Source organism: Lactuca sativa, chromosome 3, assembly GCF_002870075.4.
Source record: "Lactuca sativa cultivar Salinas chromosome 3, Lsat_Salinas_v11, whole genome shotgun sequence".
NCBI lineage: Eukaryota > Viridiplantae > Streptophyta > Magnoliopsida > Asterales > Asteraceae > Lactuca > Lactuca sativa.
Genome location: NC_056625.2, coordinates 127,621,275 through 127,638,421, shown reverse-complemented (window position 1 = coordinate 127,638,421; position 17,147 = coordinate 127,621,275). Strand labels below are relative to the sequence as shown.

General features: G+C 41.2%; 1 protein-coding gene across 1 annotated transcript; it reads left to right on the top strand.

Moving 5' to 3' along the window:
* Window positions 1–13,175: 13,175 nt before the first annotated feature.
* On the top strand, window positions 13,176–16,761 carry LOC111896227 (probable indole-3-pyruvate monooxygenase YUCCA4). Its single transcript, XM_023892238.3, has 4 exons — window positions 13,176–14,424; window positions 15,045–15,293; window positions 15,386–15,511; window positions 16,289–16,761. Exons 1-4 carry the CDS (start codon window positions 13,801–13,803, stop codon window positions 16,490–16,492), a joined length of 1,203 nt encoding a protein of 400 aa, XP_023748006.1. The 5' UTR covers window positions 13,176–13,800; the 3' UTR covers window positions 16,493–16,761.
* The last annotated feature ends 386 nt before the right edge of the window (window positions 16,762–17,147 follow it).

Below are 17,147 nucleotides of genomic sequence, written 5' to 3'. Positions count from 1 at the left end.
TGTCACACCCCCAAACCATAACGACAAAATCTGTAACATCCTAATTTTCAAGACTAAAACTTTCTTTTATAAAACATTACTTAAAACACATTGATCAATCCATAACATAATCAGAGTATTAATTTCAAAACATAATTTCTTTATCAGAGTAAAACATCCCAGGCTGACTAATCAATGGTGTGTGCCATGCGATCACCCCGAGCTCTTCCCTCCGCTACCGGAAGCACCTGAAACCAAAATTGAAAACTATAAGCACGAAGCTTAGTGAGTTCCCCAACCTACCACATACCCTACATAAACACATATAGCACATACTGGGCCATGCCCGCTATTTCGGGCCTCGCCCGCTACCTTGGGACTCGCCCACTACAACGGCCCAGTCGCTCCAGGCCCCGCCTGGCTTCGATCCCCGCTCGGATGCAGATCTGTTTCACTTAGGCCTCGCCTGTCACTGGGCCTCGCCCGCTAAAATATATTAGCACATAAACATATCACAACACATAAGCTAAACATATACTAATGGATCTTGTCTAAGGCCTCACCTATCTTAGGCCTCGCCCTTGTCCTGCTACTGATGAGTCATGGAACCCCATCCACGCTCCTACTAGTAGTGAGATACGGGCCCAACCCACACTCACTCTTTCCCAAACTTGGGCCTTACCCCTGCTCTGCTGCTAATGAGATGTGGAACACTGTCCACAGTCTGCTATTAGTGAGACACTGGACCTCGCCCTCACTCACCTCCCTACCAGGTACACACATGTATCACACAGTCAACGAGTATACTCTATCATGCAAACCACTCCTTGGGCACCCGCCCGCTATCAATGGACCTTGGTCCTAATTATCATATTGGCATACCGTGCCTAGGGCTAACCCCTGGTTCTTCCTACTCATATCTACATGGGCCGACATTGTGGCCTTAGAACCATTCACACAAAGGGAAACTCACCTGGTACTGCTGAACTTGCTGGTAATCCCTCTGGCCGCTTTCTTGACAACTCCCTCTGAACTGCTGCTCCACTAGCTCCCTGAGCTACAAATGTCAATACATATAACACTTAGATCCAAACAGAACTCTAAAAGCCAACTAAGTCCATTCTTGACAAAGTCAAAGTCCTGGTCAAAGTCAACCTTCCAGGTCAACCCTACTCGCCGAGTCTGCCTCCTGACTCGCCGAGTTCATACGCTCAGAATCCTTTCATTCGCGACGCGACTCACTGAGTCTACTGATTTCCGAGTCCTGACCTGACCAACTCACCGGGTCCCCCCTCAACTCACTGATCCGAGTCTTAACTCGAAGGGTTTGGGGTTTCGCGACTTGACTCGCCGAGTCCCAGAACAGACTCGCCGAGTCCAAGGCAATCTTCAACAGACTCGCCTAGTTGTTCATCCAACTCGTCGAGTTCCTCCTAATCTTCATACTACTCGCCGAGTCCACTCGATGGACTCGTCGAGTCTATTCAGTCCTTCATATATTCAGAGGCTTTTTGAGTCATGCAGGGAATCCAAACTGTAGATCCACTCTTCTAAAGCCTATTCCTCACGTAAAGTTGCAAAATTTACGTGTAGCTAAGGAGATCTAGGCTCAAAACACTTCAAACTAGGGTTTAAGACAACCATGCTTCACCTACACCCCCCAAGACTGATACTTTATGGTTCTCTAGGCCAAAACACACCTAGATCTGAAGTAGCAACTTCAGATCTGGACTTCTAATTCGAAATGGCTCTTAATCATGCCATAAAAGCCCCAAATCTCATAACAAAGGTAACACTATATGCAAAAGAGTGAAGGTAACGACTTCTTACATCCTAATGCTCTGAAAAGTCCCACCAATTCTGGATCTAAAGCCAATTCTTTAATCACCAAAGGTTCCCTTCCTCCTTCTTCCTTCAAATCACCCAAAATGGCAAGAAGGCTTGAATGTGCTACAATGGAGGCTTAGGGTTTCGTGTTCTGGATAAGAGAGGCTATAAGGAACCCTAAGGAAGAGAATGAGATGTTTAAATGGTGCACAAAGTCCTGGATTTAGGGTTTTTCCTCTTCAGACCTGACTCGCCGAGTCCTCTTGCCGACTCGCCGAGTCGGTCACTTAGTCGATCCCCAGATCCTGCTCCAACTCGTCGAGTTTCTCCTTGGACTCGACGAGTCGACCCCTTAAACTTAGGGTTTTCCTTCCTTTCTTGGCCTTTCTGATTTTTGGTGTTACAACTCTCCCCCACTTAAACTAAACTTCATCTTCCAAGTTCGCTATGGTCAACTGACCTGTGATCTGCCTCCAACACTATGTCTGGGAAACCAATCACCCGCTGGCTACCTCTTCTGGCCTTCCACCTGACCATTCTGACTATCATTAATCCTTGCGGATAATATTCTCGGGTACAACCTAATCCTCAACCTTCCTGAGAACACCTCCTGTTCAACTGACAATCCTTCCGGTACTTCCCGAGTACTTAGGCTAAACATTCTTGGGGTTTACTCACTTTTCCTCGTATGTTTTCTGGCCACCCCATGGCAACGCTCCATAACCAACTACTTCCTCTGTCACTGTGAAGGTCCTATCCTTCACCATCTCCATTACTCCCGCTACTTCCAATATGGGTCCTTACTGCCAGTATCCACTGGGCACTTCTCACCGCTATATCTTAGTGTTGGCCACCCCTCCCAGTGAATGGTTCAGATAATCCTTTGAGTAAAAGATTCATCCCCGCAACAGTTAGACTCAACGAGAGTTGCGCAACATGTTCAAACCCTTCCCTCTGAGATTATCCAACCTGGTGTGATGTGCATGGCACTCATCGATCAACTAATTGTATTCCACCATAGACTGCTTACCATCACTGCCACTGACTGAAAATTTTGCTGTCCCTTAACTACCTTCAGGATGAACCGAGACCACCCCGGGTCCCTGCTGATCTATCAATATATGGATTACCGGCTCCCACCGGTTGCTAGCCCCAACACAAACTTCTAGTCGCTCCTAGCGACTTCCGAGGAAACTTAGGCTACCTAATACTTCCCCCTCTACTCTGCCACTCTGGCGCTACAAATCCTGGGATCCTCGATCCCCCTAACTCTACCCTAAGGTCCTTACCAGGTCCCACCTGTGCTACTAAAACTCACGGGCCTCGCCCATGGGTCCCACTCGAATATACTACTAAGCAACCCTGCTCTCAGGTCTCACCTATACTGCTACTCTCATACGGGCCTCGCCCACGGGTCTCACCCAACTACATCCTGGAGCGGCCTTTCCCAAGGTCTCACCTCTTTAGGGCTATGCAGGCAAGCTCCATTATATCCTCATTCACTACTCATTCCTGATTTCTACCTGGATCACTGGGAGGTAAGGGCCTCGCCCAAAATCCACTAACTAGGAGATATGGGCCTTCGCCCACACTCTGCTTACTAAGCTGCTATGGAATGCTATGGCTTACCCGTAGTCTTACAACACCTTCCATAATCACTGACTGCTAGTGAACGCTACGGCTACCCCGTAGTCTTACAACACCTTCCACCTCTAGCCTGCTCACACAAAATGTTGCGGATCTCCCGCCGCTCTACCATGCTCTACATGCTGTCTCTACCACTGACTACTAATACGAAAGCATCCCATTCTACTGTTCTCAAGATCCTCATTCCAACTCTTTCGAGTCTTGCAGGCGATCCTCCATCCTGAAATTCCAACCAGATACTAACCATCTTGATTATATGAACTAACTGTTGGGAAGTCTCTCAAACTCCCAACGCTGAACTCCTCAACCCATCCATCGTCGTGCTACTTCTTTTCCTTCTTAGAGGTCGAGTTCTCATCCTGGATCTGCGTGGTCTTCCCATTGTACACTCAGAGGGTTCTCCCCCATGTTGATCCTGCTTATACCTCACTGCTCAATGCTTGAGAAGAATTACCAATCTTCTCTGCTATACCGCAATCAATCTGCTGAAGAACCAAGCTTGCCATAGTTGGGGACCTAATTGATCCATCACTCAATAAAACCTTTCCGAATCCTGCGGGTCACTAATGCGTTCCACGCAAGCATGCTATAGTTACTTCATCCTAAGTAACGTGTTTCCATAAGGCACCACCCCCTAACTACCACTTTATTATCCAAGGTATGCAGATGGCATATAACTATATCGCAAGCAAGCCGCTCAATTCTAGATTACTCATACCACATACAATGCAGAACGATAACAATATAATCATGAACAAAGAAAGCAGAAAACGGAAGACACATACCTGCAACGTCCGGAGCTGCTCGTGCCTCCAAGGTAGTCATCTGAAAAGCCCTTCCTCCTACCGCAGGCGCCTCTGCTCGGCCCTGACGGCCGTCTGTGATCCTCAGTTTGATATGTTTCCACTGCAAGGGCAGGTGCTATCACCCAGGGATCAGACTTGATATGTTTCCACTGTAGGTGCTATCATCCATCCATCTGTGATCCTCAGAGTTACAGTGGAAATATATCAAGTCTGATCCCTGGGTGGTGGTGGCAGTACAATCCCTGCTAAGATGACTAGTCCGGCCGCACTTGAAGCAGCCTGAATCTCCACTACTACCACTCCTACACGCACCCTCGTGCGTCCTGCCACACCTCCTGCATCGGCCGCGTCTCAAGTAATACCTCTATCTCGAATCTGACCCCTTGGGCCTTCTGCCCGAACCAGTGGCTACCTGAACCTCATCCGGCATCCTTTTCCGGATCTGCTCCAAATCAATATCTCTCTCCAGCTCGTGCGATCATATCCTCCAGCGTTTTGCAGCTGGACCTGCTCACAAACTACCTGATGACATCCCTCAACATCTCGTGGTATTAGGCCTTCTTCATCTCCTCATCTGCGACATACTGGAGTACAAGAAGATCCCTCTCCCTGAACTTGGCGGTGATCTCTGCCACAGTCTCAGTGGTCTGTGTCAAATCCTGAAACTCCTGTGCCAACTGTTGCACCTCAATAGTCGGTGAGAACTCAGCCCTGAACCTGGATGAAAAATCACTCCATGTCATCGCGTCCAACGCGGCATCATCCCCCAAAGCATGACCAATCTCCTCCCACTAATCCCTAGCTTTGTCCTTTAGAAGACAGGAGGCAAGTCTGACCTTGTCCCCCTCAGGACACCGGCTCGTACAAAATGCATTAGCGACATCGGCCAACCACCTACTGCTAGCAATGGGATCCTTAGCCCCATGATAATCTGGTGCTCCGCAAGCTCTAAACTCTCTGAATGCCAAAGTACGAGCTCCCATCAAAGCCATCATCTCTGTATGGAAGGCTCCCATCCTCTCATCCAAAATCTCCAGTATACCCTCCTTGACTGTGCCAAAGATCACAGGAGTCTGATCTAGTATGTTGCGCGTAACCTCTGCCGATATAAACTCTCTCATACGCTCCTCAAGCTGCTCAGCTCCTGAACCCGAGCCTGATCCCTCTCCGGCGCCTGATCCGCCCACTGGTCTCTCTTGCAATGTCAGCATGCTGAAAACATATCGCAGTACTATCAAAATACTCATCACTGCTGAGGGATCATACACACACACCACAAATTCCCCGGTCTCGTCTCGGCCTTTCTCGAGTCAAGTACGGATCCTCTGCTTTTAGTAGTACGGGTCCATACTACCTTCCACATCTATCCGTACTTTCCTCAAGAACTGCTTCGACTCCACCAGGTCCCTTTTCTACTACTACTGCTCCCAGCACTATCTCATCCTAGGCTTACCCTAGGGAAACCTCCGAGTCTAACCAAACAGTCCTCAGCCGCTGAAGGCCTCCTTGTGATACCAATTAGCCATCACCTGAATACCATCACATATGACGAGGCTTAGATAAGCCTTCGAGTAACAGACTCATCCCTACAACAGTTGGACTCAGACAAGCTGCGCAATAGGGCCAAATCCAGTACTCTGAGATTATTCAACCCTGATCACATGCGACGTGACGTATTCACCTAATGGCTAACTCCTATCACTCAGAATCCCACAATGCACAAAGCAAGCAACATTCAGACAAGGGAAAATCTAACCATAACATACTCAAGCAATCATAATCTCATATCAAGAATCTGTACTAGCATGCAACATAAGCTCATAGACTCAGGCATAACCTAAACAGGCTATCCTACTACTGTCTAACCAGCGCTATCATGCAGCTCAAAGCACATATAACAGGCACATAAGGCATCCTCCCTAGATCCTTAGTCCTAATCAAGCATGTTGTTCTACTAACTGATCATCATAACATAAACTTGTATGGGTATTTTGGGGTACTTACTTGAGCTCGGTTGATTGCATGCACCACACCTTTTCTCTTATCAAAATTCTTTTCTTTATGAATTCTTTTTGCTTTTCTAAAACTGGTTCATTTCTAGAAACTCCTTTTACAAAACTGTCTTTTCATTTTGAAAACTTTTAAACCAATCCCTTAGTTTAAGTTCAGACACACCCGAGAGTATGTCCGAATCCCTCAGACCAAGGCTCTGATACCAACTTGTAACGTCCCAACTTTCAAGACTAAAAATTTCTTTTATAAAACATTACTTAAAACACATTGATCAATCCATAACATAATCAGAGTATTAATTTCAAAACATAATTTGTTTATCAGAGTAAAACATCCCAGGCTGACTAATCAATGGTGTATGTCGTGCGATCACCCCGAGCTCTTCCTTCCGCTACCGGAAGCACCTGAAACCAAAACTGAAAACCGTAAGCACGAAGCTTAGTGAGTTCCCCCAACCTACCACATACCCTGCATAAACACATACAACACATTCTGGGCCACGCCCCGCTATTTTGGGCCTCGCCCACTACAACGGCCTCGTCGCTCCAGGCCCTGCCTGGCTTCGAGCCCCGCTCGGATACATATCTGTTTCACTTAGGCCTCGCCTGTCACTGGGCCTCGCCCACTAAAATATACTAGCAGATAAACATATCACAGCACATAAGCTAAACATATACTAATGGATCCTGTCATAAGGCCTCGCCTATCTTGGGCCTCGCCCTTGCCCTACTACTAATGAGTCATGGAACCCCATCCACGCTCCTACTAGTAGTGAGATACGGGCCCAACCCACACTCACTCTTTCCCTAACTTGGGCCTCACCCCTGCTTTGCTGCTAATGAGATGTGGAACACCATCCACAGTCTGCTATTGGTGAGACACGGGACCTCGCCCTCACTCACCTCCCTACCAGGCACATACAAGTATCACACAGTCAACGAGTATACTCTATCATGCAAACCACTCCTTGGTCACCCGCCCGCTATGAATGGACCTTGGTCCTAATTATCATACTGGCATACCGTGCCTAGGGCTAACCCCTGGGTCTTCCTACTCATATCTACATGGGCCGACATTGTGGCCTTAGACCCATTCACACAAAGGGAAACTCACCTGGTACTGCTGAAGTTGCTGGTAATCCCTCTGGCCGCTGTCTTGACAACTCCCTCTGAACTGCTGCTCAACTAGCTCCCCGAGCTACCAATGCCAATACATATAACACTTAGATCCAAACAGAACTCTAGAAGCCAACTAAGTCCATTCTTGACGAAATCAAAGTCCTGGTCAAAGTCAACCTTCCAGGTCAACCGTACTCGTCGAGTCTGCCTCCTGACTCGCCGAGTTCATATGCTCAGAATCCTTTCATTCATGACGCGACTCACCGAGTTAACCCCTGACTCGCCGAGTCTACCGATTTCCGAGTCCTTACCTGACCAACTCACCAGGTCTCCACTCAACTCACTGATCTGAGTCCTAACTCGAAGGGTTTGGGGTTTCGCGACTTGACTCGCCGAGTCCAAGAACAGACTCGCCGATTCCAAGGCAATCTTCAACAGACTTGCCGAGTTGTTCATCCAACTCGTCGTTTCCTCCTAATGTTCATACTACTCGCCGAGTCCACTCGATGGACTCGCCAAGTCTATTCAGTCCTTCATACATTTAGAGGCTTTTTGAGTCATGCAGGGACTCCAAACTGAAGGTCCACTCTTCTAAAGCCTATTCCTCACGTAAAGTTGCAAACTTTACGTGTAGCTAAGGAGATCTAGGCTCAAAACACTCCAAACTAGGGTTTAAGACAACCATGCTTCACCTACACCCCCAAGACTGATACTTTATGGTTCTCTAGGCCAAAACACACCTAGATCTGAAGTAGCAACTTATATCTGGACTTTTAACTCGAAATGGCTCTTAATCATGCCATAAAAGCCCCAAATCTCATAACAAAGGTAACACTATATGCAAAAGAGTGAAGGTAACGACTTCTTAGCTCCTAATGCTCTGAAAAGTCCCACCAATTCTGGATCTAAAGCCAATTCTTGAATCACCAAAGGTTCCCTTCCTCCTTCTTCCTTCAAATCACCCAAAATGGCAAGAAGGCTTGAATGTGCTACAATGGAGGCTTAGGGTTTCGTGTTCTGGATAAGAGAGGCTATAAGGAACCCTAAGGAAGAGAATGAGATGTTTAAATAGTGCACAAAGTCCCGAATTTTTGGGTTTTCCTCTTCAGACCGGACTCGCTGAGTCCTCTTGCCGACTCGCCGAGTCGGTCACTTAGTCGATGCCTGGATCCCGCTCCGACTCGCCGAGTTCCTCCCTGGACTCGATGAGTCGACCCCTTAAACTTAGGTTTTTCCTTCCTTTCTTGGCCTTTCTGATTTTGGGTGTTACAGAAACGTTCAGGGGTGGATGACTTCATGTATAGTATCATAACAACGAGTATAATTGTGAAGAAAGCAAACACAACCATCATCAATATAATTGAAGGAGTTACATCATAGAGTAAGTTTACATGTTTCAAAATCAATTACATCATGATGACAAAATAAGTTTTGAATTTAATGCCTTAGCGTCCCGTCCTCGAAAGTAGTTGATTACCTGTTTAGTAATTTCCTGAGAATACAAGTTGTTTGAAAAAAAAATGTCAACACAAAGGTTGGTGAGTTCATAAGAGTTTTAATTGAGAAATAAACTATTTTCCTTGTAAAAGCAATTAAGTTGTTCCATAAAATTCGATATTTTACTTAAAGAGTGAATTGAAAGTTTCTATGTTATGAAATAGTGCATGCTAGAATTCCCTATAGTTTCCTTCTATAATCTCCAAGTATATATAAGTTATATAAAATTAAAGTTAAATAAAACGTCAAATGTAATGGGTCTGCCCTAGGCCCACAACCAAACAAGGAACAGGAAATAAGGCGGACCCACTAATTCTAAGTCAATCACGACTAGATTCTATAAAACTCCAACATATACACTTAGAAATTATAGCTGAAAACTAACAATTCTAGATTGAATGTAGTCTTAAAACCAAAGACCGAAACCAAATCCTATTGAAGTGTATGAAATAGTAGTAGTGGTTGTGAACATAAACTATACATATCATAGTTCATCGAATAGTGATAGTGGTAGTGAACATGAACTATGCATATTATAGTTTGTCAAATGTGATGGCGATGGTGAACATAAACTATACATATCACAGTTCATCAAATAGCGATAGTGGTAGTGAACATGAACTATGCATATTATAGCTTATCAAAAGTGGTGGTGATAGGGAATTCCCTTCTTGTAATAAGTTCGTAGTGTAGATGAAACATAAACTATACCTATTATAGTTTATCGCCTTGTTTGTAATGTATATACGCCCTAACTATACCGATTATAACTAGCGTATTCGTTTGTGGGGGTATAATAGACTTAAATATAGTTATTATAGTTTATCATAATTATTCGTAGTGGTAGTAACCCTTTTGTATATGCAATACCTTTAGTAATGTGTTTGTTATGTAAATGAATCATAAACTATACCTATTATAGTTTATCAAATGTTTGTTGGGGTAGTGAGCATAAACTATACTTGTCATAGTTTACCAACGTTTGTATTTCAATGGATATAACCTTGTAATACCATTTATATATTTACCATACTTATGAAGGTAAGAATCCATTTGTTTTCTGATGTATGTCTATATAACAAGACAAAATGACATATATGGTAATAACATATCATCTCATGAAGGTACACACCTTGCTCAACAAGTTACAAGGTGCAAATGAAATTGAAAACATTTTTCTAGTATTACCATTTCTATTCTGTTTTTAGAAAATTCATAGAAAAATCATTAAAGGTCCAAATCAGAATCCGTAAATTCCGAGAGTTTGGAAAATGAGTCTAGTTTATTCATAAATTTTATTATGATTTTTATTGCTCTCTATCTTGTGTGAAAATATCCATATTCACATAGTGGTCTGGATTTATTCTTGAAATAATAGGCTGTTTTTTAAAAATCACCATAAATCATAGAAAAATCGTATGGTGATGTTCATGTAGTCATTTTAAAGGTATAAACCTGAACTATTTTCATCTAATACAGTTTTGAAAACTAAAATGTTTAAGTTGACCAAAACAGTTCGTGAATGGAGTTAAACTTTCTTGATGAAAGCTGTTGGAAAAGTTTAGTTGTGTTCTTGGTGTTTTAACTTGTATTACCCCCCTTAAAACTTAAGAAAACACAAAAAGATAGGGGTATGAACTCACCTTGTGTGATTTCAATGGATGGATGTTGAAGAAAAGGAGTGTTCAACTCAACACTAAGAAGATTGCCTTGAATATTCGAGATTCTAACACCAATGTGATGGAATTTGTGTAAGCAATCTATGATTAGAGTAGAATGAAGTGTAATTATCACAAGAGGATGATTGTATACTTACCAAGAGTTTAAGAAAGCTTGATGATCAGTCTTGAAATCCCGAAATTGAGGGAGAAAGTTAGAGAGAAAAGTTGAGTTTGATCTTTGGTGAAATGAGAGCAAGTGAGTGAGAATGAGGAGAGAGGATGATTGTCAAGCTCTAAGAACGTGGGAATAACTTGTTAGAGAGGGAAAAAGTACAAGGAAGTGACAAGTTATGGTGGGGAGGTGTGTAGGTTAGTCTTGGAGTGGGTGTGGTGGTTGCTTGTGTCATAAATCAAAGAAAAGTCAACACTCCACCTCTTGTAGTTCACCCACTCTTCTTGGATTAGATTTATCCCCAAAAACGTGATTATTTAATAAATATGGGGCCTTATATGTTAAAATATAATTTTGGGTGAAAATCCCGCGTTAAAATGATCAAAAACGGGCTTAAAACGCAAAACTAGTTGAAAACCAGGAAGAAAAGGCAAAGTCTGCGAAGCCTCTCGCATGGGACCAAAGGTGCGAGGGGCCCTGAGAAGGCTGGAACCGAAGGCGAGCTTGTCAGACGCGAGCTTGTCATAAACGAACCTAGGCGAGGTGAGAAGCGAAATAGAACGAGAAGAGTTTCGGTCCGAAGGGACCTTCGGGTTCGGTCCCTATAGGGGACCTTCGGCCCTAAGAGGGTTCACTTCTTAAGAGGAGGTTTCGGTTCCTTAAGGCCATTTCACCCGTTTTTACCCCGTTTCAAGCGGTTTTTGACCCGGTTAAGGGTCGGGATGACCCGAAAGACTATAGAAAGTTAAAGGAACTTTTGAGAGAGATTTAGGAGAGATTTCACATATTTGGAGAGATCTCTCATACTTAGAGAGATTTAGGAGAGATTTCACATACTTAGAGAGATTTGGGATATGATTTCACATACTTAGAGAGATTTGGGAGAGGTTTCACATACTTGGAGAGATTTCTCATACCTGGAGAGATTTGGGAGAGATTTCGCATACTTTGAGAGATTTGGGAAAGATTATAAACAGAGAGAGATAGAGTAAAAGAGATTGGGAGAGGTTTCGTTAGTGACCTTTTTGAGTGTCCGGCTTCGAAACGCAAAGTCCGCAAACCCCGTTAAGCCATGTTTAAGGGTCTTACACACTCCCGATGAGTATGCGACATTGTTTATCGGTTTGGTTCGCTACTTACTATAGTTTTAGGTTAAGGAAATCTAGATATACGAACTTTTCAATTGATGATTCTCATTAGAGTAGCGATTTGTATAGTAATTACCTAACATAAACCCTAGTACACAAGGGTTAATTGAGTCGATCGGTTTGACTTGTTGATTTTATTTGACTTTGACTTGACCGGAAATTGACAGTTGTCACATCCTTAATGTGATCCATCTCCACTTATGTTTTCGTTCTTCTCTCCCCAGAATCGTAGAATATTGTGTGTATGTCACTAAAGTTGATCCAGTCTCGAGAATTTAACGAAATCGAATCTGGTGTCGGTGGTGGGGTAGCCATCTCGTGAAAGGGATTGTTGTCTCATTCTTGTCGGTAAATGTTTGGCCAAAATGGGTATTAAGTTTCAGGGTATGATTTATTAAACCATCCCTTTTATAAATATTGGGTCCACAGTGACCCTTAGGGGCTAAGTAAATGATTCAGCTCAACTCGGTGACGTGTACAGCGAGTTGACTCAGAGTTAACTCATTACATGACATGGCTTTAAAACCTCCTAAAACAAGTCAATGGAACATTTTAGTCGGTAAAACTATACTTCGTACCCCTTAAATGCCAAAAAAAAAAAAAAGAAAAGAGACCATTTAAACCAATTGGTGAAACTTCGTAGGGCTAATAGTACAACAAGTGAGAAGACAAACAGGTAACAAGCTGCGCCGCTAAACCTTTTTTAATGATAAATTCAATTTTTTTGAAGACTACATCCATAGATATATCTGATATAGCATTACTATGTATGATCTGTTGTACTCTATTAAGAAGCTTCATTGCATCTATTACGAGGAAATCAAATGTATCAAACGCAAATGGTATAAACATGTATTGATTTCCATACATAGTTTCTCATGTTTTATGACCTTGCATGAAACCGTTTTGAAAGTAGTCTTTCCTGTCTTGAAACCCTCAACCCTCAAGCCCACGAGAAGGGATACCTCTATAAAGTCCACACATGTATGTTTCCTTATAAACTATCCAAAAATCAAAACCTCACCAATGTAATGGTTGATAAAAAAAATATAAATATCTTTTTATATGGATAAGGAATCGATCATTGATAAAAATTTGAAATTACAAAGACTTTTCATGAACCCAAGAAAAGTTAAAGTTCAAATTTAATATTCTTAAAAACCATAAGAAGAAGATTATTGTAACATATTTGATTTCTTTTTATGAAAATAACATTCAAAAATATCCTAAAAAAAGTTTCGAAACGTTGTGTAAGATCAGAATGATTGATTGAAAAAAATAAAAAAATCATTAAGTTTAACTTTAACAATTTTCTTTCAATTTGGAAGATGAAAAGATTTGATGAGGTAATCAAGAGTACTTTGGACCTCTGGCACCCTACTCTTAGACCTCATAGCCTTAGTAAGACTATACGCGTGTAGTGCAAACGACGTATAATGCGAGAGGTGGTGGTATTGGCTTATAAATACAATTCAACTACACACAATAAAACATACAGTCATCCACATAAATGTATTTATAGCTTTCCCTCCTTCATCACTTTGCTCCTTCACTACACTTCACGTCATACCCCCTCCCCTTTTCTCTGCTCAGAGAAGCTCAGAAGAAAGACCTTGAGAAAGTGAACCAAATCCTTTCCTTAACCTTCACGCCTCCATATTTACACCTCTCGTTTCTCTCACTTCTCATAAAACCCTCTTTCTCTATCTACATTTAAATACCGTCAGAAAGACTTACTCCCAACCAACGCACATTTCCATTCACTCATTTAAACTCCCATTAAACTCATTTAAACTCACAGTCTTTGAAGTAAACGAGAAGAGAAGCAGAGCATTTCTTGGATAACGGAGGGGTTCTGTTGGTTTCTCATTGAAATATCCTTCTTCTTCTTGATTTCTGTTGTGGGTTTTCATCTTTCTTGATAAATCTTTGATGGGTTCTTCTGAAAAAGATCAAACGTTTGTGAAATTTGATGGGCCAATCATTGTGGGTGCTGGCCCTTCTGGTATAGCGGTTGCAGCTTGCCTTAAGCAAGATGGCATCCCTTCTCTTGTTCTTGAGAGAAGTGACTGCATTGCATCTTTATGGCAACATAAAACTTATGATCGTTTAAAGCTTCATCTTCCTAAACAATTCTGTGAGCTTCCATTGTTTGGGTACCCAAAGAACTTCCCAAAATACCCCACGAAAAAACAGTTTGTTTCCTACATGGAGGCGTATGCAAAGCACTTTGAAATCAAGCCCAAGTTCAACCACTCAGTGAGTAAAGCTGAGTTTGACGCTCAAGTCGGTGTTTGGAGGGTGAATACGCAAGACACTGTTTATGAATCTCGGTGGCTGGTGGTGGCTACCGGAGAGAATGCGGAGGCGGTGTTGCCGGAGATTCAAGGAATCGAGAAGTTTGAAGGGGTTGTTAGACATACGAGTGAGTACAAGAGTGGATGTGAGTTTAGAAAGAAAAGGGTTTTAGTAGTTGGATGTGGGAATTCTGGCATGGAGGTTAGTTTAGACCTTTGCCGTTACAATGCAAGCCCCTTTATGGTTGTTAGAAACTCTGTAAGTTCATCATCATCACTCTCTTTCTTTTCAGTGAGTTTTTTCAGTGTTGTGTGTGTATTAGGGAATTATTGCTCTAATAGTCTAATTCTAAATGTCAAAGTCAATTACATTCCCTTTTTCCTCCACTTTATCAAATGGGTATTCTTTTAATTTAAAAAAGATTACTATTTGAAAACTCAAAAAACATCCAAATATCTTGTGTCTTTATGCGAGCTTAATGATTATTTTCATGTGGGTACCTCTTGAATCTTTTTCTTTTCTTGTTTATAATCACTAAACTTTATGTTTCTCCATCTGGGTATTTAATCTTTTTCCTAAAAAATCCTTTCTTGATATGGAAATTTCTTTTAGTCATATCAAAATCCTTAAAAACCCTCTCTATTTAATAGTTTACTGATTATTTTCATGTGGGTACCTCTTGAATCGTTTTCTTTTCTTGTTTATAATCACTAAACTTTATGTTTTTTCATCTGGGTATTTCATATCAAAATCCTTAAAAAACCCTCTCTAGTTAATGAATAGTGGCAATCCTTTTCACTATTCTAATGCCATAAAGGCTTTCTTGAAGTAGTTTGACTATTGGGGATATTCATATGGTTGGTTTAATGCAATTACAGGTTCATATTCTACCTAGAGAGATGTTTGGATTCCCAACATTTGGAATTGCTATGGGACTTCTCAAATGGCTACCTCTTAGGATGGTTGATAAATTAATCTTGTTTATGGCCAATTTAACACTAGGAAACACCGATAAATTAGGCCTAAGGAGGCCTAAAATTGGCCCCCTTGAGCTCAAAAATGCCACCGGTAAAACCCCCGTACTTGACACGGGAGCTTTATCTCTAATCAAATCCGGTAACATCAAGGTAACTAATGAAAGATTCACCTACACATGCAATAATGAGTTGTAAAAGTACAATTCATAGATCTTATTTGTGTTTTATTGGAATGTTTGTAGGTTGTGGAACAAGGAGTGAGAGAAATAACTAGAAATGGGGCCAAATTCATGGATGGTCAAGAAATTGCATTTGACTCGATTGTGTTGGCAACGGGGTATAAGAGCAATGTGCCATTTTGGCTCAAGGTAAATAGCATGGCATCCATTTAGCTATTTTATCAAATAATGTATGAAATAATAAGTAGGTATGAAATAAGTGTATGTGATAAAAGAAACATGTTTCAAAATTTGTACATTCCATATAATACTTGTAATATATTTGTTTATTAATTGAATTTTATCTTATTCTCCATCTCACATCACTTTCAAGTCTTACACATCTAGAAGCCTACAAAATGGTTCTTAGTAGCCAAAAAGGTGAAAAACTGATGGCACTTGTTTGGATGATTCTCAATCTATTAACATTTTTGTTGTCATTTTATGATGTGTTAACGTCAGCAAGTATTTTCACGATTATATATTTTTCAATTTTAATGTCCTTTCCCTTAAAATGTTTTAAAAAACTTACAGAAATTAAGTTTCTAAATCGAGAGTAATGTACAACTTTTGATCCATATCCTACTAGTCATTGAATTATTTTAGTTCTGACTTTAGAAATTTCTTCTCTGGGAGTAATGATCACCATAAAATTTTCTTTCTTTTAGAAAAAAATCATAATTGAAATATATGGTGCATATGATGATCTCATTAGGTTCTCCTTTGATAATGAGTTGTGTCAGTGACTATGGCCCACATCTTTCAAATATCTTTATGGTGAATAATTCATAAACTAAAACTTTTTTTTTTTTTTAACTTTTAGACTTGTATCTTGTACTCTAAATTTTTGGTAGTTAAATATATTGAATTTGTTGTATTAGAACATTACATCTTACGTTTTATTGTTTTTGTTCTTGTTCGATATAGGGAAGTGACTTTTTTACTGAAGATGGAATGCCTAAAATGCCCTTTCCAAACGGTTGGAAAGGGGATAACGGGTTATACACGGTTGGGTTCACTCGAAGGGGTCTTCTTGGAACGACATGTGATGCCCTTAATATTGCCAAGGATGTTTCTAGTCAATGGTGGTCAACGACTTGCAACATTAAACAAGAGTTTAAATCAAAGTGATGTACCAAACTACCAATATTGGAATAAAATGAACAAAGAAAGTGACATAAATTGCGTTTTATTTTTCTTTAGAAGGTGGATGGGTATGGTAGTATTTAGTATTTACTTAGGGGTATTATTTCCTAGTTGAAATATTTACCAAACACATTGTGTTATAGGGTGTTCTAACTTTGAGTGCTCTTTGATTATTTCTTGGAGGGGTGATGGGTTAGAAATGTAAATTAACAAGTTTTGTAGTTCACTCTTTTGTTTTTTAATCTTTAAATGCATGGCTCGGTTGTATTGTAAATACCATGCCTTCAATAAAGTTTTCCTTTTTATGCTTTACCCTTTTTAGATCATACTTCATACTACCCAAAGAAATGTTTGAAGATATAATGGTAATTTCATTATACTTTTCATATGGAAACACAATCAACTGCTTGACTATTGATTAATAGGTGTGGATCACTAATTCAGATGCTATAAAGAAGAGATGGAGTTTTTTATTCCTCCAACTTTGATAAGCCTTCTTTCAATATACCATAACTGATTAGCAGTAAGCTCAGAATCATTCATCGGCTGATCGTGCCTTCCTAGAAGAGCCTTTTCCCTCTATGAAGTTAAAGAAGCCATTTGATGATGTGATAAATGACAAGGCCCTCACCCTGGCATA